The sequence below is a fragment of the Ceratotherium simum genome, chromosome 19, assembly GCF_057802395.1.
Source record: "Ceratotherium simum simum isolate JZ-2026a chromosome 19, ASM5780239v1, whole genome shotgun sequence".
Classification (NCBI taxonomy): Eukaryota; Metazoa; Chordata; class Mammalia; order Perissodactyla; family Rhinocerotidae; genus Ceratotherium; species Ceratotherium simum.
This window is the reverse complement of record NC_141918.1, coordinates 13,383,124-13,410,974: the sequence shown is the minus strand read 5'-3', so window position 1 is coordinate 13,410,974 and position 27,851 is coordinate 13,383,124. Positions and strand designations below refer to the sequence as shown.

The 27,851-nt window shown below is 38.2% G+C and overlaps 1 protein-coding gene across 2 annotated transcripts in view; it reads left to right on the top strand.

Annotated features, from left to right (window-relative positions):
• The window catches only part of RNGTT (RNA guanylyltransferase and 5'-phosphatase), a 304,153-nt gene extending 276,510 nt beyond the window's left edge, over positions 1-27,643 (top strand). For both annotated transcript variants that reach the window (XM_087443866.1, XM_004422111.3), the window contains 2 exons: positions 23,460-23,583; positions 25,040-27,643. In XM_087443866.1, coding sequence (XP_087299992.1) covers positions 23,460-23,583; positions 25,040-25,203 — 288 coding nt within the window. In that variant the 3' untranslated portion in view covers positions 25,204-27,643. The remainder of the gene's footprint in view (positions 1-23,459; positions 23,584-25,039) is intronic.
• The last annotated feature ends 208 nt before the right edge of the window (positions 27,644-27,851 follow it).

The window sequence follows — 27,851 nt, the reverse complement described above, 5'->3', positions numbered from 1 at the left end:
AAGTAAGGGTAAACTGCATGGGGTTTAGTTTCTTCAGTTTATTTAGTTTTATTTTCTTGTTGTTTAAAACGGAAGTTGAAGGAAATGGAATGGAAGAAAAATTGTTGTGTTTATGTAATATATTATCATATTTTCCTGCATAAATTGAGTGCAGAATAACCCCGGAAATAACAGGAAGGTGGACTAACAGTGTCGTGTCCCCTGATGTCTACCAAATGGTTTACATAGGTTAATTCATTCAGTCCCAACAGCAACCATCTGGCAGATTCTGAGCATTGTGCTCCCGGTTACGTAGCTTAAGAATTGAGTAGCATAGAGCAGCGTAGCATAGAGCCTAAGGATTGTGTAGTATAGAGCACAACGCACATGTATCAAAAGCACCTGAGTCAGGATTTTAACCTAGTTCTGCCTACTCCAAGGTTCTTTATATGCTCCTGTAGCCCTCTTTCCTAAATTGTCTCAATAATCTAGCAAAGTGAGAAAGATACTATACAGAATTGTCCTTAAATTGCGTGCATGTAGTTATCTGTGTAAAGAAGGAAAAAGGAAGCGGTGTGGTATGTCGTAAGGAGCTCAGAATTGGGTGTGAGATTTGGTCTTTGTCTTAAAACTTTTTTTTTTTTTTTTGTGAGGAAAATCAGCCCTGAGCTAACATTCGTGCTAATCCTCCTCTTTTTTTGCTGAGGAAGACCAGCTCTGAGCTAACATCTATTGCCAATCCTCCTCCTTTTTTTTTTCCCCCAAAGCCCCAGTAGATAGTTGTATGTCATAGTTGCACATCCTTCTAGTTGCTGTATGTGCGACGCGACCTCAGCATGGCCGGAGAAGCGGTGCGTTGGTGCGCGCCCGGGATCCGAACCCAGGCCGCCAGTAGCGGAGCGTGTGCACTTAACTGCTAAGCCACGGGGCCAGCCCAAAACTTTTTTTTTTTAATTAAAAATATGACTTTTCATTAAATTATATCCAGAAACCTTTCTAGTTTTTTTTTTAACCCAAACTAAAATACAGTCATTTATGATTATTTAACTTTAAGGATTTATAAAAGAAAGGTGAAAATATTCAAAGTCAAATAAAATAAAGGCTTTGTGAATTCTATTCAGATTATATGGGTAAGAGCTTTGGAGTCAGGGAAGAGTAGGCTTGAAACCTTCCATGACTAGCTGTCTGAATTTTGTAAACATCATCTGTGACCTCATGATAACATATATCTTCTCCTCCTTATAAATTTGGTGATATTAATTAGCAATAGTAAATTGGAATTACTCTAAAACAGCCTTCCTTATAGAGCGAATTCAGAATAAGTTAGATCTATAAGAGGCTGCAACCATATTGCTTTCCTAAAAGAATTGGATCTACTCCAAGGTGCTCGACAATGTATTCTTCAGAGACAGCGATCAGATGAGGCCTTCCTCCTCATTCTGCAGAGCGAGCGCTAGGGTTAGCCCTGACCAGAGAAGAACTGTGGCTGCTTTCTTTCTGAAACAAATATACTCCTCCCCACTTCCCCCCAGGTGGCAGTTGGGGAAGCACTTTTCATTCATCAGAATATGACTGCACAATGATACTAGCTGAAGAAATATTTGTTGTATAAATGACCTATATCTCTTAAAAAGGAGAATATGCCCCTATTTCTGTACCAAAGAGCAGGAGAGGGTTGAAATCTGTGATATATTTTCAGATAGAGTAAGTACTAGAAACCACAAGTCCTATATCTGCAGATCTGGAGGCTATAAATAAAAATAATCACATGTATCCAAATGACAAAATTAAAGTGTATGTTGGGCGGTGTGGTATAGGGGAAAGACTGCGGGACTGATGATCAGGAATGTAGGATTCTGTTCCTGAATCTGTCATTTTTTGACTGCACAGGCAGTTGTATATCTGTGCACTGAGGGCTGCGATTTGTTCGTCTTTCTAGGCCTTGGAAGGTTTGAAAATGAAAGACGAGCTTTCTGTTCCTATCCTATCCTCAGTTGGGAGGTTTTGGGGTTTTTTTGTTTGTTTGTTTGGTGAGGAAGATTGTTCCTGAGCTAACATCTGTGCCAGTCTTTCTCTACTTTGTACATGGGATGCTGCCACAGCATGGCTTGATGAGCAGTGTGTAGGTCTGTCCCGGGATCTGAACATGCGAACCCCGGGCCGCCGAACCGGAGTATGCAAACATAACCACTACGCCACCCGGTGGGCCCCATGGAAGGTTTGATTTATTCCTCTGTCTAAATTTTAGAAATTTTGGGATCCAAATATCAGCTGCATGCTTTCTAAAAGCTCTGGATTTGAGATTTAAAATCTGAAAAAAAAATATATACATCATATGCTATGCATCATACACATACACACATACTTGGAAGCATGCGCGTGCGTGCGCACGTGCACACACATACACACACCCACCCAGCACAGACAACAAATACAAAGGAATGAGTGCTTCTGTGTTTATTTCTTCCCTGTTACTTTATCTAGGCATTTTCTAGTTTTCCGGGTGAATATAGAGAGAAGGATAGAAAAAAGAGTGAGCCTAACCCTAATTCTCCATCTATCGGTAGGATATATTTTCTTCCTTTAAGAGTCTTTTCTCCAAGATTCTACCTCCTGCTACGGTAATTTGACTCTCTCTCTGTTAAAAGGGGTGAGCCCTATTAATAATAATAATTTATAAATATAACGATGTCTCATTTTAAATCTTGTTCTGATAATCTGTCTACTATCATTTCTCTCTCCACAGTGATTTTTCATTTTCCCTTACATATTAAATATTTACCAGGACTTCATCTTTTATATTTTTTCCAAGTTACATTTTATTTTCTGCAATTTTCTTTACAAAAATGTCTCCTCTGAATTTCTTTCATTATATTATTTTTTTAATGGATATTCAAAAGAACCTTCAGATTTGAATATAGATCTTATTAGTAGGCTATTCATTAAGTCATCTACTAGATCATTAATAAAGTGATTAATTATTAGAGACTTTGAGGCTAAGCCTTTGTACACTCAGAGCAGACTCTCAGTGGCTTGTCATATGTCTTTTCTCAGTCTGTAGTCTTTCAGCTTTATGTTGTCCCATTGAATATTTTTATTGAGGTCACTTTGAACTAATTTGGCAAGTTGTATTTCTTGAGACAGTTTGCCAATCCTTCTGTCTGCAGATTTGGTAGGAAATTTTGGTGGATATATTTCTTTTTTGTGTGTGTGAGGAAGATCAGCCCTGAGCTAACATCTGTGCTAATGCTCCTCTTTTTGCTGAGGAAGACCGGCTCTGAGCTAACATCTATTGCCAATCCTCCTCCTTTTTTTTTTTTTTTCCCCCAAAGTCCCAGTAGATAGTTGTATGTCATAGTTGCACATCCTTCTAGTTGCTGTATGTGGGACACGGCCTCAGCATGGCCGGAGAAGCAGTGTGTTGGTGCACGCCCGGGATCCGAACCTGGGCCGCCAGTAGCGGAGCGTGCACACTTAACCGCTAAGCCACGGGGCCGGCCCAAGATGGAGATAGTTCTTAAGATTTTTATTGTGAAAAATACATGGAAAATTATTTTAAGAAGGAAATGTAGGCTCATTTTAGAGTGGCAGACAGAAAGGCAGAAACCTATTTTGAATTCATCTTTATTTACATTTACATGGGTTTTCCTAAGTTATATTTAAAGTAAGAATCTTGTAAAACTAGCTCGCAAGAATGTGAAGGGTTAATGTTTATAAAGAAGTTAGAGTTCCTATTAGTAGAGCTATGCAAATGAATTACTTTTTAAAATTTACATATTTACAGTGTATATTATCTATCACTTCTCCTGTTTGGACACTTGATACAAAAGGGAATGATGCGTTTATCTTTTTTCCTTCTGTGAACAACGTTGATAAATACTGGGTGGATGCGTCATTATCTTTCATATTTTAGGAAGCAGAAAATTCTTGGGTTATAATGAATATGATGCAATAGGATGCCTTAACTATTTTGTATGTTTGTTTCCCATCTGATGTAAAAATGCGTGGTAGATGGTTTGCTTGCTTACTTTCTCCTCCGTGTTTCTTCTTTCAGTTCTCCCCAATAGCTAACATCCGATTTCCTCTTTCACTAGAAATCATACCCACATCTACAAAGGTAGGAGAAGCCTAATTTTATGTGGCAGCATGGTTTAAAGGAACTTCCCTCAGGAAGTTGTGGTTGATCCAACTACTTATTACCCACATGACTGGGTCATTAGGTTGGGCTTATTCTGTTTTGGCTTGGTTTTGTTTTCAGGCCAAAAGTACATAACTTTCCATACATGTATGCATGCAGAAATTTTTAATTGAACACACACTATGTGCTAGGCACTGTATTCAAGTTCCATCCTGATTGAGCTTATTGTCAAGTTGGAGATGTAGAGAATTCAGTAGGCCGTCTTTCTAAGATAAGGGAAGAATAAGGTACTCTGAGAGTATATCAGTGAAGCACAAGAATCTGTGGCATCAGAGAGGGCTTCCCAGAGAGAGTGATCCTGGTGAAAGAGAAGTGGCCAGCCAATGGGGAAGAGAGGATGGTGTGCCGGTCAGAGGGAAGAATAGGTACAAAGGCCTGGAGCAAGAGGGCCTGGTCAGTCCAGGGGGTGAAAGTCATTTAATAATGGCTGGAATGTTTTGAAATCTGACGTTGTTTCTATATTTTCTTTGTATAATGTTCATCAAGTTTTCTTTTTAACCCATATTTATTGAGCACCTATTATGTGTTCAGTGGGATCTAGCAGTGAACAAAACGAGGGCCCTTGTTTGGTTTGCTCAAGGAGCTTACCATCTAATGGAGGAGAATGTCAGCAGAAGGAAGAAATTATACTCTAAAATAATATATCAGGAGCTGACAAAATAGGCTCATATCTCTAGAGAAAAATACCGTCTGAAATTATTAAAGTCAAGCATCAGCTCTTCTTTGCCAGCATGTTGTGCCAAAGGGACTACGCAAGAGACAGGTGAGAGTGTTTGCCTGGACCAGGGCAGCCTCTTCATAGTGCAGTCACGCTGAGAAAGGAGATGATGTGTGGAAGGTGGAAGGAGCCGTGAGGTAGGGGCTAGCTTGCCATCCTGAGCAGGAAGACTCCTGTCCTGAGAGTTGTCCACCTCCATTTTTCATATAATTCAAGACTAGAAAAGGTGAAATGCCTCTCCTACTGTTCTTGCTAGTTGCTTGAAATTGATGGATTATTCTCTTTGTATACTGTGCGGTTTTTTTCTAACTTTGGTGGTTGGTCTTGAAAGCAATTTAGTGGATCTCAACAAGTTTTGTTTGTTTTTGTTTTAATGAAGTAAAGTACAAGAAAATAGCAAAGTACATCAAGTAAGGATATAAATTGTTTTATGAAACGTGTGTGTATCTGTGCGTGTCTGTAGTAGGTTGGGATATAAATTGTTTTTCTTACATTAGATAAACTGGGTAAAACAGTTTTCTCCTCTTTGGTGAAACTTGTATGACTACAAGTGAAAATTTGAAAATTTGGCCTGGCAGAGTTATCCCTTTTGCTTACTAAGGATTGTCTTGTAGACCACAGAGTCAGTGCACTGGACTGAAAAGCTGGAAGTCTGGACCCTCATTCTAACCGCCCCTAAAGAGGCACATACTTTGGACAAATTATAGGCTTTCTGTGAACCTTTGTGTTTTCAATCTAAAAAGAGAGTTGGCCTAGGTGAGCTCTTATGCTCCCTTCCAGCCAATTTTCTGAACTTGGTGCTCTTTCTAAAGCAGTTGGGTGTAAAAACTGAATTGTCGGGCCGGCCCTGAGGCTTGGTGGTTAAGTGCGCGCGCTGCGATGCTGGCGGCCCGGGTTCGGATCCCGGGTGCGCATCGAGGCACCACTTCTCCGTTCATCCTGAGGCCGAGTCCCACATACAGCAACTAGAAGGATGTGCAGCTACGACACACAACTATCCACTGGGGCTTTGGGGGGAAAAAAATAAAATAAATAAAATCTTTAAAAAAAAAAAACTGAATTGTCTTAAGAGTTGATGGAGCATTTGCACAGACCTGTTATCAATTCAAGAGAGGAGGTCCTAGGAGTAAAAATAAAAGCCTGAAGCTAAAATATATGTGACTTAACTACCACATGATCCTGGTTCCTGACAGTATGTGCTTGTCCTTCCCTCTAAAAAGTAGATGGTAAACAGATCCTGTGAATGAAATAATGAGCATAAAAGCATTTGGCCTGGTACCTGCATAATAGAGCCTCAAAAAAATGCTGATCTCAGAAAATGTTGCTTGCAATCTCAACCCCCTACGGTAGACAGTTATATGGTCTATTTGTCACAAAAATGAGGAAGGCATGAGCCAGCCCTGATGGTCTAGTGGTTAAATAACGTTCAGCACTTACTGCTTGGGCAGCCCAGGTTCGTTTCCCAGTCACGGAACCACACAGCCTGTCTGTCAGTTGCCATGCTGTGGCAGCAGCTCACACAGAAGAACTAAAATGATTTACAACTAGGATATACAACCATGTACTGGGGCTTTGGGGAGGCAAAAAAAAAAAAAAAAAAAAGAAGATGGGCAACAGATGTTAGCTCAGGGCGAATCTTACCCTAAAAAAAAAAAAGAAGGAAGGCATACCTTCTGCAGAGAAACCAATACTTGAGAGGGAGGGGCACCTCTAGACCCATTATCCATTTCCGGTTCTTGGATCTGCATATATTATAAGTGTTCCCATACTCCTTTGTGAGATGCCGAGGTGACAGAAGATATCTTCCAGTTAGTGTGTGCAGTAGGGAACGTCAAGTACAGAGGGGTTCTCCAGTCTCATCCCCTCCGGTACTCGAAGGCTGCCTAAAAAGAGGATTCAACCATAAAGTAGCAGAACCTGTTTGTCCCCTTCATATGTTTGGGTGTTTGGGGTCAGTTTTCTTGTAGAAGCTCCGTGTATTTTGAGATAGTAGCAATTGAACTGAGCTAAGTGTAGCAAAATAGTACACGTTACAAACTAAGTTAAAATTCTCAAATAAAGAGCTCTCTGCTTGTGGCAGTTTCTTAATGTCATGGAGCACAGAACTGTGTGGCCATTAGAAAGACAGAGCTGCTGACACCCCCATTTGGGGCAGTATTAGGCAGTTCTGTTGACACGTGAATACATTTCATATGATTATCGTAAAATTGTGGCCTGGAAGTTGAACAGCCATGGTGCTGCATTTCAGACTCACATTTATAATAGGCTGTAATAAAGTAAACATTTTAAATGGATATAAGAATAGGCATTACTTGTGATCACAAATCTATGTTCAATTGAAGTGCTTTTGAAGCTCAATTTAACAAAGCAAACATTTCCTGGCGTTATTAACATAATTGTTCTCACTGTTGGGTTTTGATTTCTAAAAAGTTATTTAAGCAAAAATAACAAGTCATAAAAAACAAAACCAGCAAAAAGAAATGTAAGTAAGAGTGATCCTTTTATCATGTCAGATTAAAAAAACAAAAAGGCCCCAAATGTTCACTCTGCCACTTCCCTAACTTGCCAAACCATTGCCAACCTGTTTAACTCGGAGTTCATACTTCACGATTAATTTGGGGTTAAATTCAGCTGTTTGCTCTGCCGTCAGCAGGCTCTGGAGTGAGGCTACACAGCATTCATCTCCTAGTGAAACTCGGGCTGTGTGATAGTTAACACAGGGGCTTCCCTCCCTCCGCTTTCCTCAGGAGAGAAAAGGACTAGAATATCCATTCAACATCACAGTGGAGGAGGCAGGACTCTATGTAAATTTAGCACCAATTAGATTGTAGGATTCGAAAGACTGTTGTTCCTGGAATATTCCAAAAGCAAAAATGGAAATGACAGTGGTAACATCTGAAGTGTGGTGGCAAGACAGTTAAAGCAGTGATAATTTGGAGCCTCTGGGCACGGAACAGTACCAGGAGGTGATCACTGTGTCTTCTGTGGGCAGCTGGCAGCTGGCACACAAAGCAGATGATGTAGTGTTCTCAGCTTGTTACTTCCCAGCACTCCATAGTGTTCTCCAGTTTTGAATAACCCCCCTAAACAAACATCCTTCCTCTATTCTCTTTTGGCTAGAGCAGACCCTCACGTAGCAAGTGTGCTACTGGCACAACAGTCTACCACAGTGGAAGCCACGGGAGCTCAGGGTCGCAGGTGTACTGGCTTAAGAGTTGGCAGAGGCACAGCGTGGCATTGGTAGGAGAAGCACTCTTCAAAGATTCACACGGCGATTTCTGATAGTCATGGAGTTGAACCGACTTAGTCCAAGTTAGAGGGAGGCACGCCAGTGTGAGAATATCCTATAAAACACTGATGATTTCAAAGCATTCCTGCCAGGCATACCACTTAGCCTGTTATTATTTTTATTAAGCACCAAGATTAAGCTAGATGCTTTTTAAAGGAAAGGTAAAAAGCCACCTACCTTGTTTATCTTCAGACTTAATTCCAAGTAGTTTAGTGCTATGGCCCAGAAAATAATTTCCTTCCTAATAGGTAACCACAGCCACCTTAATCAGAATAGACTCTCTGAAGGCTTGATAAGAGCAGTTGAGTGGTGAGCATCCAAAGATATGGAGTTTTTTTTGCCCGTGTGATTTTGATTTTTGTTCTTTATTCCCACTAGGAGACATTCTCATTATCCTTACCAGGACTAGGACTAGAACAAAAAACCTAAGAGAGTGTAGGGGGTAGGGGAGGGAGGGAACTAAATGAGAAATTTAATCTGGTTCCAAATGTAATCTTCAGGAGTTGTGAATTGTGACAATTCTGATCTCTCAAAAATTAGGAATCAGATACTTCTAAATATAGAAGTCTTTAGCTAATAGCCTGTATTTTTGTGCATTTTACATACCTGCATAATTCTTTGCAAAGACCCTTCCCCCCCCCCCCCACCCTCAAGTTTGAAAATAAAAGCAGATAAACCAGTTGTCAGGACAGAAGAGACTGGTAAATCACTGGAGCCTACTAAAAATGTAAACAGCTCTGATCATCACTGAAATCTTCTTGGTTGTATATTAGTCCACTGAAAAGCACTTTACCTCCATTTCACAGACCTGGCTTAGGACACTTAGAACTTCTGTCGTCTCCTTCCCCACATCTTTTCCCTACTCACTTTTGAGATTTCTCTCACTTTGTTCCTCCTAACTTCTTTCCAGACCTCTTTTCTCCAGACTAGTATTAGCCAACCCATGGCATGAGGCTGGTGGGGGTTTTGTCTGTTTTTTTGTTTGTTTTTTTCACCTGCAGCCTTTGTTTCTTACCATTTCTGTTTTAGAAGATTATATTACATTAAATTTAGCATGACCTACTAGAGTATACATGTCTTGTTTAGTTTTTGGTGACTGCAAAGGAACCTCCATTAGCTCTTTGGTTTAACTATTTAGTAATTTCTTGATTAGAAGTGAACAATAATAAAATTTTCCTCTAGTATGTTGAATTCCTTAGATATTACCAAGAGACAGTATGATGTAGAGCTCTAGATCCAAACATGAAAGCCATGAAAAAATTAAATACTCTGATCCGTAATATCTTCATTATTATAAAAGGATAATAATGTGTATTTAATAAACATTAGTTTCCTCCCCTCCCCTTCCTTTCCTTGTGAAAGAAAAAAATCTCAGTTAATAACTTTAAAAGTAAATATCTCTGATGAAAATAAATATCTTAGGTAAAAACATTAAGTTAATTTTGAGTACAAGTTACCAAAATAATGATTTTGCCATTTCCCTCCGGTTTTATGCCTCCTCGATGCGTGAATGTTAACACACATAAAGATACAGTAATTAGTAGAGATAATCGGGGATGTGCTTTAGTACTTGAATATTTCAGAATAAAACTGTTTGATTTGGTGATCTCCAAGTTTCCTATCAGCTCCAAAATGTTGCATTTTATGAAAGGTAATTAATCATTTTCAAACTTTCAGCATCTTCTGAGTGGTTTTTGATAGCCCCAAAACCTGGAGCTGAAGAGGCAGATTTAAATAAATCCATTGTGAATATCATCCAAAGAGTACATAGCGACACAGAATAGAACACTAGGGTTCTGAGCAGTGTTATTATCACTCTGTATTTGCGTAATGCCTTTGTCAATACCTCCAGGATTTCTTTCTCAAAGAAGAAATATAGTTGTTGAGAAAGCATATATAATAATAAATGCAGTGTGCATGGCAGAGAGTAAAAGAATGACTCTAAAGGCAGGTTACAGCTACTGTAATCAGAATATCTCAGTGAGAGTCTGCACTGACCTGAGGTACAGACTTGTAAGAAAGGAGTCCTGGAAAGCTTTGTTTGCTCAGATGGGTCCTAGTCACCACAAGAGCATTATCACTAAACTAAGGAGTTCTGTGTGCCCAAGCAAATGATTCAAAGGTGTGGGGGCCTGTGGGCTTTGGTGCCTGTTAGTGCTGCTAGAGCAAATGGAGTCATTTTAAAGGAGAGAGTTTACTCTAGAAGATGGTCAAAAGGAAGAACCTAAGCATTTTTGTTGGTGTTCTAAGTGGTAGACAGAACAGGAAGGAAATCTTCATTTATTATTGTAGCATTTTGGTTTATTGCCACATGACATGTAGATCTGTCTGGAGGGCAGTTCTCCTGAGGTGTCTACTCTATAAAAAGGGCATAGTTGAATAGTTAAGTTTAAAATGGTTGAGAGAAAGGAGATAAAGTTATATGTAACCTGTACACATTGCTAAAGGAATAAAAAAATGAACATTATTGGATCCATGTTGTTAGCAAGTCCTTGTAAAGTAAATGAAGGACTCAATGAAGTAAATTTGAACTATGCAGTGACATCTTAATGAATTGCCTAGATCGAACATTAGATCCAGTATTTTGTGAACACGTTAAGCATGGATATTTAGTGATCATTAAAATGATTTTAAGTTAGGTATTTGTTACTGCCAGAAGTAGATAGACCATTTATCAAATTCAATCTAACAAATATACTTTATGAATTATTTGCATTGACTATGGGGCAGACATCTTAAAAAACAAGCAACATCAGATAATAAGTCTGTCGTCATATTTATAACGTTTAGAAAGAAAAAAAAATGTTAGATGTGCACATTGCATTTTAGCCTCCTCCTCATATTAATGGTGGATTGTAAAGCCTTCCTTGGTGGTGTATTGTTTTTATTATCCCAAGCATGCACTGAAGCCATGATATGCTTATAATTTTCATCATGCTTGGGACTAAACAGACGGGGCAATACATTGTGCCATAGAGTTTGGCACTCTGTTTAATAAGCCATCACCATCACTTCACCTTACCTGGCAGAGCAGCATGTTTTGTCCACATGACCTTTTTTTTTTTTTTTTTTACTTTTAGGAAGATTGGCCCTGTGCTAACATCTGTTGCCAATCTTCCTCTTTTTTCTTTTTTTTCTCCCCAAAGCCCCAGTACCTAGTTGTATTTCGTAGTTGTGGAGTTGTAGCTCTTCTATGTGGGATGCTGCCTCAGCATGGCTTGATGAGCAGTGAGTAGGTCCGTGCCCAGGATCCGAACCAGCGAACCCCGGGCCGCTAGAGTGGAATGCGTGAACTTAACAGCTACACCACTGGGCCCACCCCTACATGTTTTTTTTCATTTTGCTAGTCATGCCCATGGAAAGGTCTTCAGTCCAATAATGGCTTCTCATTTGGTCTAGAAATCAGACAAAAGCTTTGCAGCTGTGAAATGTAGCCCATTTTAAAATTAACCTATTGTAAATCCTTAATGATTGAGAAATTCTGCAGTTTGCTGTGATTTGTGGTTTGTGCTACTAGAATAGCAAATAGCAGAGATGGTGCAGGTCAGAATGGCATGCACTTGGAAAGTGAAGGAAAAGAAACTTGATAGACCTTGTGCTTGGTTCAAGCCCATATGTTATGCCCTTCTGCCCTTCATCCGTCGCACATCACTTGGTCTGCCACCCACAGACTCTCCCAAGTGGAATGTAATCCTTGGAAATGATTACTTAAATTATAGTTTATTACACAAGAAGTAAAATTGTCCACAAGTGTAGTCTACCTTTGCCTCCTTTAATACTTTTTCAACCTAGAGCCTAGATTCTTAAGGAATAGTGGGGCACAGGGTTTTGATTCACAAAGAGCTAGAATTTGAATTTTGATACCGAAACAAATTAGCCCTGTATCCTTATGCGAGTTACTTTCTGGGCTTCAGTTTCCACTTCTGGAAATTTCATTGGATTCTTATACAGATTAAATTAGATACTGTATTAGAAAACCTAGTAGGGGTACAATATGTTTCTCTGCCACTTGCTAGCTATGAGACCCTAATCAAATTACTTAACTCCTCCATGCCTCTGCTTCTCTATCTGTAAAAATGAGAACACTTCCTAGGGTTGTCATGAGGATTAAATAAATTAATCCATGTAAAGCACTTAGAAGAGTTCTCAACACCTAGTAAGGATTCAGTAATTATTAACCATTGTGAATATTAACAGATATTAAATAGACAAGCAACAAAAAATTATGTTTACGAATAATGAATAAATAATGTAAAGGAAAGGTGTAGGGTGCTCTAAGACAATTCGTATGAGCTAGAAAGATAAGCAGGGGCTATTTATTTAGTGCTTTATAATGGGAAGCCATTGACAAGGGATGACATGATTGGATTTACTTTTTTTTTTTGAATTGAGACTTTTGTTTCTTTTTTAATTCACCTTTTAAAATTTACATGCAATAAATTCACTCCTTTTGGTGTATGGTTCTATCAGTTTAGGCAAATGCATACAGGCATCTAGCCACCACTAGAATCAAGATACAGCACAATTCCATCACCTCCCCAGAAAACTCATCTGACATCCCTGTGTAATCATCCACTCCTCCCACTCCCAAACTCTGCAACCACTGATCTATTTTCTGTTCCTATAATTTTGCCTTTCCAGGATGTCGTGTACATGGAATCACATACCCTATAGCTTTTTAATTCTAGCTTCTTTAACTTAGCATACTGCCTTTGAAACTCATCCATGTTATTGAATTTATCAATAGTTTATCAATAGTTCTTGTTGCTGGGTAGTAGTCCGTTGTATGGCTGTACCAAATTTGTTTGTCTCTTCACCGGTTGAAGGGCATTTGAGTTGTTTCCAATTTTATGTGATTATGAATGAAACTACTGTAAACATTTGTATTCACATTTTTAGGTGAACATTTGCTTTTCATTTCTCTTGAGTAAATACCTAGGAGTGAGGTTGCTGGCTCTTATGGTAAGTGTATGTTTAACTTTATAAAGAAACTGCCAAACTGTCTTCCCAAACTGGTTATACCATTTTGCGTTCCCACCAGCAATGTATAAGAGTTCAGTTGCTTGGCATTTTTGTCGGCACTTGATATTGCCAAGTTTTTTTATTTTAGACATTCTAATAGGTGTATGGTAGTATCTCATTGTGACTTTAATTTGCATTTTCCTAATGAACAATAATGTGTTGAGCATATTTTCATGTGCTTATTTGCCATCCATGTGTCTTCTTTGGTGAAGTATCTGTTCAGATTGTTTGCCCATTTTTTAATTGTGTTGTTTGTTTTCTTATTATTGAGCTTAAGAGTTCCTTTGGTATTCTGGATACAAGTCCTGTGTCAGATATGTGATTTGCAAATGTTTTATCCTAATCTGTGTCCTGTCTTTTCATTCTCTTAACAATGTCTTTAACAGAGCATAAGTTTTAAAATTTGATGCTGTTTAATTTATCAACTTTTTGTTTTATGGGTCATGCTTTTGGTGTTGTTTCTAAGAAATCTTGCCTAACCTTATGTAACCAAAGACTTTCTTCTATTTTTTAAATAAGTTTTATAGTTTTAGGTTTTATGTTTAGGTGTATTTTCCATTTTGAGTTTCTTTTTGTGTGTGCTGTAAGATATGGAGTGAGGTTCATTATTTTGCATGTGCATATCCAATTCTTCCAGCACCGTTTGTTGAAAAGACTGTCCTTTCTTCATTGCATTGTCTTTGCACCTTTGTCAAATATCAATTCACTTCTAATTATGGATATTCTTCTGGGCTCTCTATTCTGTTCCACTGATCTATGCCTCTCTCCCCTCACCAATACCACACTGTCTTAATTACTGTAGCTTTGTACTAAGTCTTGAAATCAGTTAGTGTCAATTCTCCAACTTTGTCCTTTTTGTTTTGGCTGTTCTGGTTACTTTGTCTTTCCATCTGAATATTAGAATCAGGTTGTCAATATCTATAAAAAGTCCTGTTGGGATTTTGCTTATGATTATGGTAAATCTATAGATCAGTTTGGGAAGAATTGGCATCTTAACAGTATTGAATCTTTTAATTCATGAGCGTGGTATATCTTTACATTTATTTAGGTCTTCTTTGATTTCTTTCTTGCATTGGTGTTTTGTAGTTGTCAGCATACAGATCTTGCATATGTTTTTTTTTTTAATTTATATCTAAGTATTTCATTTTTTGAATGTTATTGTAAATGATACTTTTTAAATTTTAAATTTTCAACTGTTCATTGGTAATATGTAGAAATAAAATTGGTTGTAGTATATTAACCTTGTAGTTGAAACTTAATTAGTTCTAGGAGCATCTTTGTAGATTCCTTCTTTGTAAGTAATCATGTCTTCTGTGAATAGAGACAGTCTTATTTCTTCCTTTTCAGCGTGTATGTAGACCAATCTGCCTGCATGGTAAAGAACTGATAAAATGGGGGAAACGTAGAAGAAGAGAGCAGTGTGCAAGCTGTTGCAGGAATCTGAGAGACAGTGATGGCTTGGACTATGATAATGACAGAAAGAGAGGGCACTAATAGACATATTCAGAATATATTTTGGAGGTAGAATTGGTAGGTCCTGGCAATGAATTGAATGTGAGGGAAAATAGAAGGGAAAGGGATCAAGAGGACACTGAGGTTTCTGGCATGAGGAACTGAGTAAGTGGAGTTACCATTTAATGAGATAGAGAAGACAAGAAGAAATAGATTTGGGGGAAGATGAAGAGTTGAGTTTTAAACATGGGTTTGAGAAGTCTATGGGGACATTCAAATAAAGGTGCTGTCAATAGGCAGCTGGACTCCCTCTATATATGCATGTGGTATAAAAGGGTATATATAGGATATAGCGTATAAGAGGAAGAGTTTGTGAATGAGTCAGGCTTATGTAGGACCCCCTTCAAAGGCTTGTAGAGAACATTCTTTATTTTCGTTTCCTTCGACATGCCAAGATTTTAAGATCTTTTTCACCCTGGGCCTTTGGACACACTGTTAATCCTGCCTGAAATGTGTCTCCCCCATCCCTCCACCCATTCCCACTTATTTCCCTCCCTCTCTTCTCCTTCTTTCTCTCTCCCCTTTCTTCCTTCCCTCCCGCCTTCCCTTCCTTCTTTCCATAAGCTGGCTTTTTATCATCCTGTAAGTCTCAACTTAAATATCATCTCCTCAGTCTAGCCTGCCTAAAACCAGATATCTTTCTCCCTGCATGAGTCTCTATTACATATTCTGTTTTCTTCATTGCCTTTATCATACTTTGTAATTATTTACTTGTCTATTTACTAGATTTACATTCCAGAGGGCAGGGACTGTGTCTGTATTACCAGTCCACAACCCTGTGCCTGGCACATGGCTGCTCGGTGATATTTGTCAGATGGCAGGAAGGATGGATCTGCAGCTCAGTGCTGTGGCCGAGTTAGGTCCAATGTCTTTGTGTTTTCATATGACTGACTTTTTATGCTTATATATGCAGAGGTGTCTGTACCCAGTTTCAGCCAAAATCTGAGCAGGAAAATAACCCTGTTTGTTTCATTCTACATTTATTGTCTACAGAGCGCCAGGCTCTGTAATAACTGGTGGGGTATGAGATAGCATTGCAGCATTGGACAGGAAGACCTATATTTGAGACGTGGCTGTTCCATTTTCTAGGTCTGTGACTTTGGGTGAGATATTTAACTATTTTAAGCGTTAGTCTACTAGCATGCCTGTCAAAGGGCAGTAATATAATTCCTACCTATAAGATTGTGGTGCAAATTAAATAGATTATGTGTGTAGAGCACAGATTTGTAATACTGACACATACCAAGTGTTCAGTAAGTTATTAATATTTATATAAAAATGACTCATACAATTCTAGAAATAGTTGATATTGCCTGACCAATAAAGGAGGAAGGAACACAAAGAAATCTTCCTTTATCTTTCCCTTTCCTCTTCTTGTTCTTCACTGTCAAAAGGGAAATGCTGCCTTCAATACCATGACAGCAAAAACTAATAGTAGCATCACCTCTACCTTAGGCATGCAGAAATAGAGCGTACAAATGCATTATGTTTATTCAGATGAAAAACTGAGAGTCTTTAAGCCTTAAAACCTTTTGTTTTATTTTGGGGAAAAGAAAAAAAGGGTAGAAAGGAGCAAGGAGGCAGAGAAAGGCTAGAGATAGTCTTAGCTTACTTTACTTAACTAGCCATCAACAGCAAACTGGTTGATAAGCTGAGGTTCCTGATTCTCTTGAATTCAGTAAACATCCTCCTGAGGATCTGCCCTGGGCTTGATACTGTGCTGACAGTGGGGAGATCAATGAGGAGTACATATTTTAGTGATCTAGATCAAAAGGAATGAAGTTAACTTCATAGAATTCTCATTCTGTACCATGATCTATTTTCTGCCCCTCAAGCAAAGTTTTTCGCTCCTTGTTGGTTTCCTCCAAGTGCTAGATATAAGCTGATGTGTGGGTTTAGAGACTAGGACCTGGGGCAGGATGAATGAAAAGGTCTTAGGGCAGAGGCTGTCAAACTTTATCGGTTCATTTTGCCTTATACACAGCGCTTCTAACGCAAAAGAACTACTTAACAATTCCATTTAAGTGGATAGGTCCCCTTAATAAACATTATGTCCTAAGTTGGTAATAAACATTAATAAATGTTTATGTCCTAACAACTTAGCATGTGTTAAAGACTGCATGACTTCTGAAACCTTGGAATCAGATTATACACCACCAACCTCATTTACTCTTCCACATTGATTTTTGTGATACTTGATTTTTATCGCAATAACTGCTGAAAACTCAGCTTTGCAAAGATATGATGCCATCTAAAGGAATCTCATATTGAAACTGTGAATTCTCTCCCACCAGTAGTTTGCATGGTGTCCATCACATGCCACTGTGTTTCCCTAAAAGTTTAAAATACACCACAGTGTCTCTGTGAGTTTGCTGCAGTGCCCTGGGGCGTCTTGTTGCACAGTTAGACTGTGCAACTGTGGACTTAGGTCTTCATTCCAAGACTTTTTGTTTTCTATTTAAATGTTTATCTCTTCTTATTTTTTTATACCTCTACATTAAAAAACTAACCTGATGTTCATCATCACTTATGAAACATAGTTCATTTTAGGAATTTTTTATTATTAAAAATTATCAAAGTTAAGGGGCCGGCCTGGTAGCATAGCTATTAAGTTTGCGTGTTCCGCTCCTGGGGTTCAGTAGTTTGGATCCTGGGCGCGAACCTACTTACTACTCATCAAGCCATGCTGTGGCAGTGTCCCATATAGAAGAGCTACTGCTTAGCAACTATGATACACAACTATGTACTGGGGCTTTGGGGAGAAAAAAGAAAAAAGAGAGAGATTGGCAATAGATGTTAGCACAGGGCTGATCTTCCTCAAAAAAAAAAATTATCCAAGTTAAACATGAATAATGTAGAAAGTTTGGAAAAGACAGCAAAACACAGAGAAGAAAATAAAAGTCATTCCTAATTCCACCAGCTACCAATAACCACTACCAGCATGTTGTTTTATCTGTCCAGTTATTTTATATGAAGATTTGTTATATTTTGAACATTAACTATGACTAACTCTGATTTTATTAGAAGGTAATAATCTGTAGTTTAGTGGAAATTTCATACCCTGGAGTTGTGACTTGTCTGTAATGACCTTTAGGAGAAGTAAGATGGAGTTCTAGCTCTTTTCTTTCTATTGGCTGCTTTCATTAGTTGAACACCTACCTGATCTGAGGGCTTGAGGGCCACATGTTCATATGCGGAAGATATCCTCCTGCTGGGGGTTTCTAACTTAGCAAATGCAAAGTGTGTTATTTACACAGTAGTTCCTCGTTGTAGAGGTACAAACACAAATAGATTCTAGTGGAGGAATTTTTTTAAAGTGGTTGGTGTAGCATGTTTTCTGAAAGGGCAACTTGTCAAGTATTGTACTTCCTTGAGTAGAAGGATGCACTTTCTAACAGTAATATATCAAATCCCTACTATGATGTGGCACTTCTAAAAGATTATTTAATAATTCAAATTTAAGCTGTTTGTATTGTTCTGACACCACAAGGAAAACATTTATAATTCCATTTCATTTCTGATTTATTTTATTTTCTCTGCCTTCGTAAGTACTAGAAATTGAAGTTATTTACATGAAAATAAGATTTTTGTTTGAGTTCATCTACTTGAGATATGTTTTTAAAATCCACGTTCTGTCCCACTATAGAGGTAGAACTGGAACTGTCAAAAAGTAGAATTATAGGGGCCAGCCTAGTGGCGTAGTGGTTAAGTCCACGTGCTCCACTTCGGTGGCCCAGGGTTCGCAGGTTCAGATCCCGGGCGCGGACCTATGTGCCGCTTGTCAAGCCATGCTGTGGCAGCGTCCCACATATAAAGTAAAGGAAGATGGGCATGGGTGTTAGCCTAAGGCCAGTCTTCCTCAGCAAAAAGAGGAGGATTGGCAACAGATGTTAACTCAGGGCTAGTCTTCCTAACACACACACACACGCACACGCGCGCGCGCGCACACACACACACACAAAGTAGAATTATAACTTCAGAAAAGAAAAAACAACCAACTTAGTTTAGGTCCAGAGAGCACATCATAAAAGATGAGGTGAAAACCTCTAAGTACAAACCTATATTTATATTTAGAGTCTCATTGTCATTCTCTTTCTCTCTCTCTCTCCTTTTCTTTCTCCCTCCCTCTCTTTCTCTCAATAATAATTATAAATTCTACCCAAAACAACAACTTTCTTAGCATAGCCTAGACTGTTGAAAAGTAATTTTGTTCTTATAAAATCCTGGTAGAGGGCCCCATGGCTGACTCTAGGGCTGGGGCAGAGAAACTACAAGATGATCCTGGAGTAGTATCTTGTATTGCCAGAAAGTAAGTGCTAAAAATATATAAATAAGTAAAAGTGGAAGCAAGTTAAAAGGACACAGGAGCCAACCTGAGAGAGTTCCCAGTGGCCAAAACTGAAACAAATTTGAACAAAAGATAAATGATGAAAGTATTTTATTATTAAACCAAAGAATAAAATAAATATTCATGAGTCCATACTGAGATAAATAAGCAAATAAATAAATGAGAGAGAAGGGACAAATCTTCCTTACAGAAGAAGTCCGGATAATAAATGTAGAGGGAATGGAGAAAAGAGAAAATTCCATTAGAATACCACAGTAATAATTGCTGCAGGCAAGATTCACGGATGAATGCTAAAATTAATGAGCAAAAACTTTAAGGAGAAACGGCCTGTTTGTGTAGCCTCGAAATATCTCTCTGAAGAAACTTATTAATTTCTGTGGTGGTTTTAGTAGATGTCCACAAATTCTTTGATACTCTTCCTTCCAGGAAATAGAGCTTACTTCCCTTATCCTTGAGTGGGACTTGATTTAGTGGCTTGTAACTAACCAATAGAGTGTGGAAAGGAGAAAAATAGTAACTTTACAGTAGAGAAGCCTGGCAGACATCATCTTAACCAAGTGGTCAGGGTTAACATCACCAGTAGTAAATCATGTTGATATCATATACTTCTGGATACTATGCAATGAGAAGGGCACTTGACCTCTCTGGCATTCTTCCCCCAAATCCATACCCTCAGTTTAATCATGAGAAAATATCAAAAAATCCCAAATTGAGGGAACATTCTACAAAATATCTGACTCTTCAAAAGTGTCAACTAAAGTCTGAGAAGCTGTCACAGATCAGAAGAGACTAAGGAGACATGATGACTAAATGCACTGCAGTTTCCTGGATTGGATCCTGGACCAGATAAAGACAGTAGTGGAAAAACTGATGAAGTCTGAATAAAGTCTGTAGTTAATTGTGTTGTACCAATGTTAATTTCTTTCTTTTTTTGTGTGTGTGAGGAGATCAGCCCTGTGCTAACATCTGCCAATCCTCCTCTTTTTTTGCCGAGGAAGACTGGCCCTGTAACATCCGTTCCCATCTTCCTCCATTTTGTATGGGATGCTGCCACAGCATGGCTTGCCAAGCAGTGCGTCAGTGTGCGCCCGGGATCCGAACCTGCGAACCCCGGGCTACCACAGCGGAGTGCACGCACTTAACCGCTTGTGCCACCGGGCTGACCCCCAATGTTAATTTCTTAGAGTTGATAAATGTACCATGATACGTAAGATATGAACATTAGGGGAAGTTGGGTGATGGGAATACTGGAACTCTCTGTACTATCTTTACAACTTTTCTGTAAGCCTAAATTATTTCAAAATTAAAAGGTAAAAAACAACAACTCACTGGTGGCTTTCTCAGTCTAAGGATATTTGTTATTTTAAAGTGTTAGCAGAGTAGATTAGTTCAGAGAAATCCCCCTCCCCCTAAGCCTTTGTGTGCAGTCTCTCTATAAAAGAAAGATGAGCTTTTTTTTTTTTTTTTTTTTTTTGCTGAGGAAATTCACCCTGAGCTAACATCTGTGCCAGTCTTCCTCTATTTTGTATGTGGGTCACCACCACAGCATGGCTGATGAGTGGTGTGGGTCTGCACCCAGGATCCAAACCCCCAAACCTAGGCCACAGAAGCAGAGCATGCCAAACTTAACCGGTAGACCATGGGGCCAGCCCCGAAAGATGAGCTCTTGATAACGAAACAGCTCTCATAGAGCAGGGACAGCAGGTTCTAGAGGCGTCTGTCCCACCACTAGAAATAGAAACGCATCTTTGCCTGCTCTGTGCAGGTCAGTTCAGCCAACGTGGATGGTTTGCCTTTTGTGACTTGGTAGTGTGCCCAGCACTTAGGTTACAAAAGGTATTCTGCACAAACAGTGCAGGGTGGAGCGCCTGTGATTCTGTCTGCCTCTGTTTTGGGCCCTTCATTCCAGGTATTACTGTTGAGCTGCTAATTCAAAATCCTTGGAGGTACTAGATCCGGTTTCATCTGACTGTCTCTTGACCCCATATTATTGGTAGATTCAAATAGGATAAAAAATATGGTACTCAATAAGATGGATACATTAAAAAATATTTTTCAATATAAAATATACTGTATATTGCTTTTTTTCTCAAAAACAGTAAAATCTCATTAATTCAATGTAATTATGGGTACAAGTATAAAATCCTGATTTATAAATATTTTATTTTTATTATTTTCAGGCTCTCATTAACTCAAACTAGGATAACAGAGTTGATTATAGAAGGCCTAACAGGGTCCTTTTTTAGTAAATAATAGTATGTAATTGGCTGAGGATGATTATCATCATAGTAACAAATTAGAATTTGGATACTAAAATTAAACTCCTCCCCTGTATGCCAATGATTCTCTTGATCTGACCATTAGTGACAACTGTCTTTAGTTTGTGCGTATATGGAAAGTATTATGTTTATCAGTTAAATATATTTTACTACCTAACCAAATGAGTACCTTGCAGTGTGTCTGTCGTGGGAATATAACTGATGTGATCGATGAAGAACAATGTTCTGTTCTTGAACATGGAAATACATTTAGTTTAGTATTGTGGCAGGTGCGTGCATTTTCTGGAAAGCTCTGTTTCCCAGATTATTAATGCATGCCCAAAGAGATACACAGATACTTAATAATACTGCTTAATTGCTGTAGTCAGATTGAGCAACACATAATTTATAGCAATTCTGAAACTCGGAACACAAGAACGATAAGCTATATGAAAAGGCTTATTGCTAGTCAGTCAGAGTACAGACTGCACGTTGTTGACAGCAAGCCGTTCTTGTATAATGCATATGGTATAATTTTCTTGACAACTGTTTTCAAACTGTACCTTTTCATGTCTTCCTGGTTTCTTTAGTGAATTTACTTGTAAGTTTTCTTTTAAAATAAGCAATATTTCTTTTCCTAATTTTATGTTCAATTAAGAATTTTGGTTGGCTGCTATATGCCAGGCACTTTGGTTTATTATTCTTCCAATGTCCCGGTAAATTAGGAACTCCTTTGCCCATTTTAGAAATTAGAAAATGGAGACTCTGGAAGGTTTAGAAACATCTCTGTTAGACCCTACATGTCATATAATGTAAATGTGGTTACCCAACTGGATGAGTTGCCTGATACTTGGTATAGATAATGTATCAAAAGTAAAAGGAGGCCCATCCCTAGGAGGGAAGAGAAGGAAGTTGAGACTAGAATAATGAATATTTGAGAATAAATTTAGCAAGTTCGCTAAGTGGAACATCACTTTTTTGGGCAGATCTGGTTCCAGAGCCACTGAATGTATTGGCCCTGTTGGATTTGTTGAAAATGCAAATAGTCCAATCAAGTGTAATACTCATTAAGGGAAAAGGAATACAATTTGAAAGTTTTTATGAAGACATGCATGGCCTAATCTGTGAATTGAAAGCATCTTTTAAAAATTTGCTTCCCTTCTTATTCCTAGGTGGTAGTGAATATGTGGGTAGAAAAATGAGAGCATTTCAAATAATGCTAATGAAGTTAAATGATTGCAATCTACCATATTGTGAGGAAGAGTTGTTAGCTGTGAAAGATGAGGACAGAATTAAAATATTACCATGACTGGCATTTGATTTGAAAACTGCAAAGATAAGCTTAGGTCCCTGTTTATGAAAACCATCCTCACAGCCTGATGAAATATCTTTTAAAAGGTTTTGTAGTTACCATGGATACTCATCAGCTTTGATAGAGTAAGTTGTAATCCATATTCAATCATCTGAAGTGAAGTAGGCAAAAAACCCACCAACTAAAATCAAAAGTAGTTTCATCTCTAAATTCATACTAGTTTGGAGATGGAAAGGGTAAATAGCCTGAAGATTAGGTTTTTGATTAATTACCACTGCTTGAAAAGCAAAACATTGAGGTTGCACGTTATACTAATGTGCACATTATTACGCTGAATCGGATCCTAATGTTCACTTTTGATGTGTAACTTTTTCTTTTAACTAGTAAAGGGAATTTCTTAGGTTTTGACATAGGAATTTAGATGGTGAGACTTTTCTGAAAGTTGATGAAACCTAAGCAGCTCAATTTCTGAAACTCAGTTTCTGAAAGCCATAGGCACACAGACAGTATTGAAGACGTTGGTCCCTATGGTAACGTATTTGCATTTGTCCCAGAAGTGGCTGGTTTCTGCTTAGCCTCTTTTAATTGCTATATATTGACAGCCATTTTCACGACTATGTATGAGATGCCGGGTTAATGAGCATGTGTATAAGGGCATGCACACCATATCCTTAGGCTTGATTAGACACTTCAGATGACAGAAAGCTCTGCCTGAAGAGTTACTGAGGTGTTTTTGGCATTCCCTAATGTTGTCTGTCACATAGTGGAAACAAAAAGCCTTTCAAATGATTTAAATATTTTCCTCAATTCTCTTTTAAAACAGGTGACAAAAGAGCTAAAACAGTATGACAACAAAATTATAGAATGCAAATTTGAGAACAACAGCTGGGTCTTCATGAGACAGAGAACAGACAAAAGTTTTCCTAATGCCTACAACACTGCCATGGGTGAGCATGACAACCTACCAATGCTTGTTGCATTAAAAAAAAAAAAATTAAGGTGTTAGATGCAAAATGTGCTGTCTTTGTTGTTCTCTTGATGAGGCATAGAGTCATTCGGACCTGCATCCTTGCTGGGGGAAAGGGGTGGTGTCCGGTCTGTCCCCTGTGTGACTCCAATTGGCTATAGGTTCTCCTCGCTAGACCTGTGGGCTTGTGCCCCTGCGCCCCAGAGAGAAGTTTAAAGGGTAGGGTAATAGGCTGTATACAAGTGGAATTTATTGAACAACAACAACAAGAAAAGCCATGATAATTTCAGATCTATTCAACACCATCAAAACCATTGTTTGCCAGATGGTAAAAGACAAAATTAGCAGGGGAAAATGTAATTTCCAGCTCCTAAAATAGCTTTACAAACAATGGAGAACCAAGTAAATGAAAACCATTTAAAAAAACCCTCAAACCTCCTATGCTTTCCTTCAGAGTATTCTTTGGATACAATGTGAGTGCTTTGGGAATTCAGAATAGTAAATTTCTTTCATGGGGAACAACATGAATCAATTAAGTTTATAAGGTAACTACTACTAGTAGTAGTTGTTGCTCCAGATTGCATTTTTAGTGGAGTTGGAAAAAACAGATAAAAACCAAGATTAAAGGTTAATGGAATTGCGTACTTTTAGAGTGCTCAGTCCATGATGATGATGGCTATATGATAAGCTTATGAGAAAATACAGAAATTGCCAGTTTGAGTTTTGCAGTTTAGAAGTTACTGTTATACATTTAAAGGTTCTTGTTGGATTAGCATCTGTGTTCAGACAAGATCAGTTAATTTCAAAAATAGGAATAATTAAACCAGTGGGTTTTTTTTCCAAAATCAAATAGGTAAATAAAATGAAAAGGACTGGTACTAAATTTTGATCACATAAGAAAGGATGCTTTATTAGTAATTTTGTTATAATACCTTACTACAAACAAGTTATTAAAGTAATGTGATCTACCAGCTGAAACCTCCACAGTGAAACCTCCCTATTCAATGGGAATGGTGACTGGTGCTGTGTTATACGCCTCACAGTGTGGACTTCTTTCTGAGAAAAAGAGTAAAGCACATGTTTTCTGTAGAAATTTTGGTTGAATATGGACTATAGTGTGATACACTGTGCTAGATTAAAATCCTATAAAAACTGTTTGGAGGGGTAGAAAATCAGAGTGAAGACATGCTTATAACTCAAATACTTAAGATTTTGGTCTAAAATTAATAGTACAGTAAAGAGTAGCCACCAGAAAAGCACTCATTTTGGGGTGGGGGAGAGAGGAGGAGTTTAATCTGAAGCATGTCACCCAAATCGGTAAAATGGAAGTGTTTAGTGTATTGGGATGAAAACCTTTCCCCTTTCTCCTCTCCCTGTGGTGAGTGAGCTGCCTTAATTAACCCTCACTTGAGACCTGTGTCTCCCTTTGTCCACAGCTGTGTGCAACAGCATCTCAAACCCCGTCACCAAGGAGATGCTGTTTGAGTTCATCGACAGATGTGCGGCAGCTCCTCAAGGACAGAAGCGAAAGCATCATCTGGACCCTGATACCGAGCTCATGCCTCCACCACCTCCCAAAAGACCGCGCCCTTTGACCTAAGACCTGCTTCTGACCTCAGGATGGAGAGGAAAGATGAATGAGAAAAAATGCTTTTGCCCCATTTTTGCAGCCAGAGAAGTTTAAAAAAGAGTGTGGCTTGATGTTGATACGCATTTGAATTTTTTTAAAAAGGAAAAGTATTGTAGCCAGCTTGTAAATATTTGATGCATTTGTTTCCTCAGTGCTACAATACGTCGTGGACTTAACCATTTTATTTATACCTGATAAACTCAGCCTTACCTAGTGGAATCTGAAGCTTGAAATATCCAAAGGTTTAAACAAGATTGAAATCAATGCAAAAGAGGCCTTGTTTATATATGGATTACTTTCACCTCTAATTTATAAAGTTAGCAATCTGGAACTGTGAGCGCATAGAACACTGTATTTTTTAGAAGTTGTATTTCAACTATGATAAATTTTCCTTTTAAAAAATTTAGGCAATGGCATTAAACATTCTTGCTATCATTTATCATGGATTTCCTACATTTCTGAGATTCTTGGATTCAAGAACAAATGGCAAGGTGGTTAAGTATTGTATTATATTAAACAACTTGGTCTGGCTTATGTCATTTTAAGAAGTTGTTTTTGGAAATGTAAAAGTAAAAAAGTAAAGCTCCATTTTTGTGAATTGCATCGTTTCCAAAGGAAGTATATTGAGTATTTTCATCTGTTTCTGTTGTTTGAACTACGATATTAGATATCCAACGTGTCCGTTCTGGCAGTGGTTTTGAGTTACTTCATAGAACTTAGATTTACACCTCCAGGTCCTTTATGTGTTGTTCTCCTGGGAGACTTTGTTTTTTTTTAACACCAGGGCTACTTCTGCGTTACCTCAGTGGTATCAACACATTGTAAATTACATTAAAACACACAACTCACTGTGATTATGGGAGTGATATCAAATACAAGTGATGTTGAGTTAGTTCCCTCGACCAAAACAGTGAAAGAAATGCCAGCCAGCTCCTTTGATTAGAAGGTAATGTCAATGCAATAGAATGCCATCACTAGAAAATGCGCTCCCACTGCTAGTAAATGCAGAGGCAAAGAAGAGACATCTGTAGAAACTAAATGAGGAAACCAAGACATTTATTTTCAAAGCCAGAATTCTATCTGTATTCTATTCTGGGAATGCTATTTCTGTTGTACATCTGAATTTTAAAACGTTTACTGATAGATAATGGATTTAAAGAGCAGCCATTTGGTCATCTGCCATTGTTGGGAAACTGTGTTCTGATTGGTTTGTGAAGGAACTCTGAGAATTAGCCTATTAGAGGCTAATGTATTTATTTTTAGAGGTACAGGTTTTAAGTATGTGTATTTAAAATAAATTTTCATGGTCTGAATTTTATATATGTAGATGCATATATATGTGAGTATATGCAACAGTGTATTTTCTTCTACTAAAACAGTCAGACATGAAAATCCAAACAAGTTACCTACTAGACTATCTGACAGGATTTCTATATGATATAGCACAAATTAACCAAAAGTGTGTTTATAGTCACCTGAGTTTTAATGTTTTTAAACAAAGTTTTCTCCTGCAGTGCTTTTCTATATGAAAAACTAGTCATGTTTGGCTTTTTCCTTTGTTGTCCTCAAGTTATGTAATATATAGTGAATTTATCCAAAATGCCACTTTAGTGTTTCTTTCCTAGAGTGCTTTTGTGTGTTTGGGCATGTAAGGGATTAAAACACCTGACTGCCACAGTGACTGTTGAAAGATGGAAATTTCTCAAGGTTCCATAGTGTCCTGTACAAAGTGGATCTAAAAAAACGTCTATGCAACTCCAGATAGTCTGGTGCCTCCTTCAGCAGGATTAGTGACTCTGCACGTGGTTTCATGCTTTCTTCTGAGCCTGTGTGAAGGCGGCCCTTCTGCAGATCTGAGCAAGCTTTGCTAGTCATCTTTAATGGAGTTAAAATGTTTATGGTAATCGTAACCTTTTAAATGAGTTATGTGAAAAGAGCATCTCATTTTTAATACACTCAGATATTTTCTTCTTGCCTTTGTGCATTTCCAGGACTTAATTGTCTTAATTTATCCTTTCCTTTCGATTACAGTGAAGTATAATAGTCGGCTTTATAAGTAGATCCCATTTAGCCCCTGAACACACCACCATCTGAGTATCATAAAAAGTCATCTAGAAAGTCAGGAGGGAAAATGTAGAGGCAGGGTTTGGGACATCATGAAGGGAACACTTCACCCACTTCCCAAGAACTATTTTCTGACGCTGAAGTTTTGTAGACAAGAATAAGCACACTTTGCTTTCCTGAGTTGTCACATATAAAAGCTTTTGCTTTGTGTTTGGAAAAGATGTGGATGACTCGACTGCCTGGATGGTTACGTTTGCTTTCCGTGAAATGCTCTGAAAATGTCAGGACATTCCTTCTCTAATTGTGTGTCAGTGCATATTGTAATAAAACTACTGATTTAAAATAACGGAAAGTGTATCTACTTTGTTTTACTGCTGATGCCTTTGTGTCCCTTTATTTAACTAATGCTTTTGTGTCCCTCCTATTGCTGGCACCCAGTCCTGCTTCTGTCAACCATACCTGACATAATCCTTCTGGTTTTGTTGTATTCTAGAGATTAGCATAAAGACTTGGAAAATCTTCTATTTTTCTTCCTGAGAAACCAAGAAATTTGA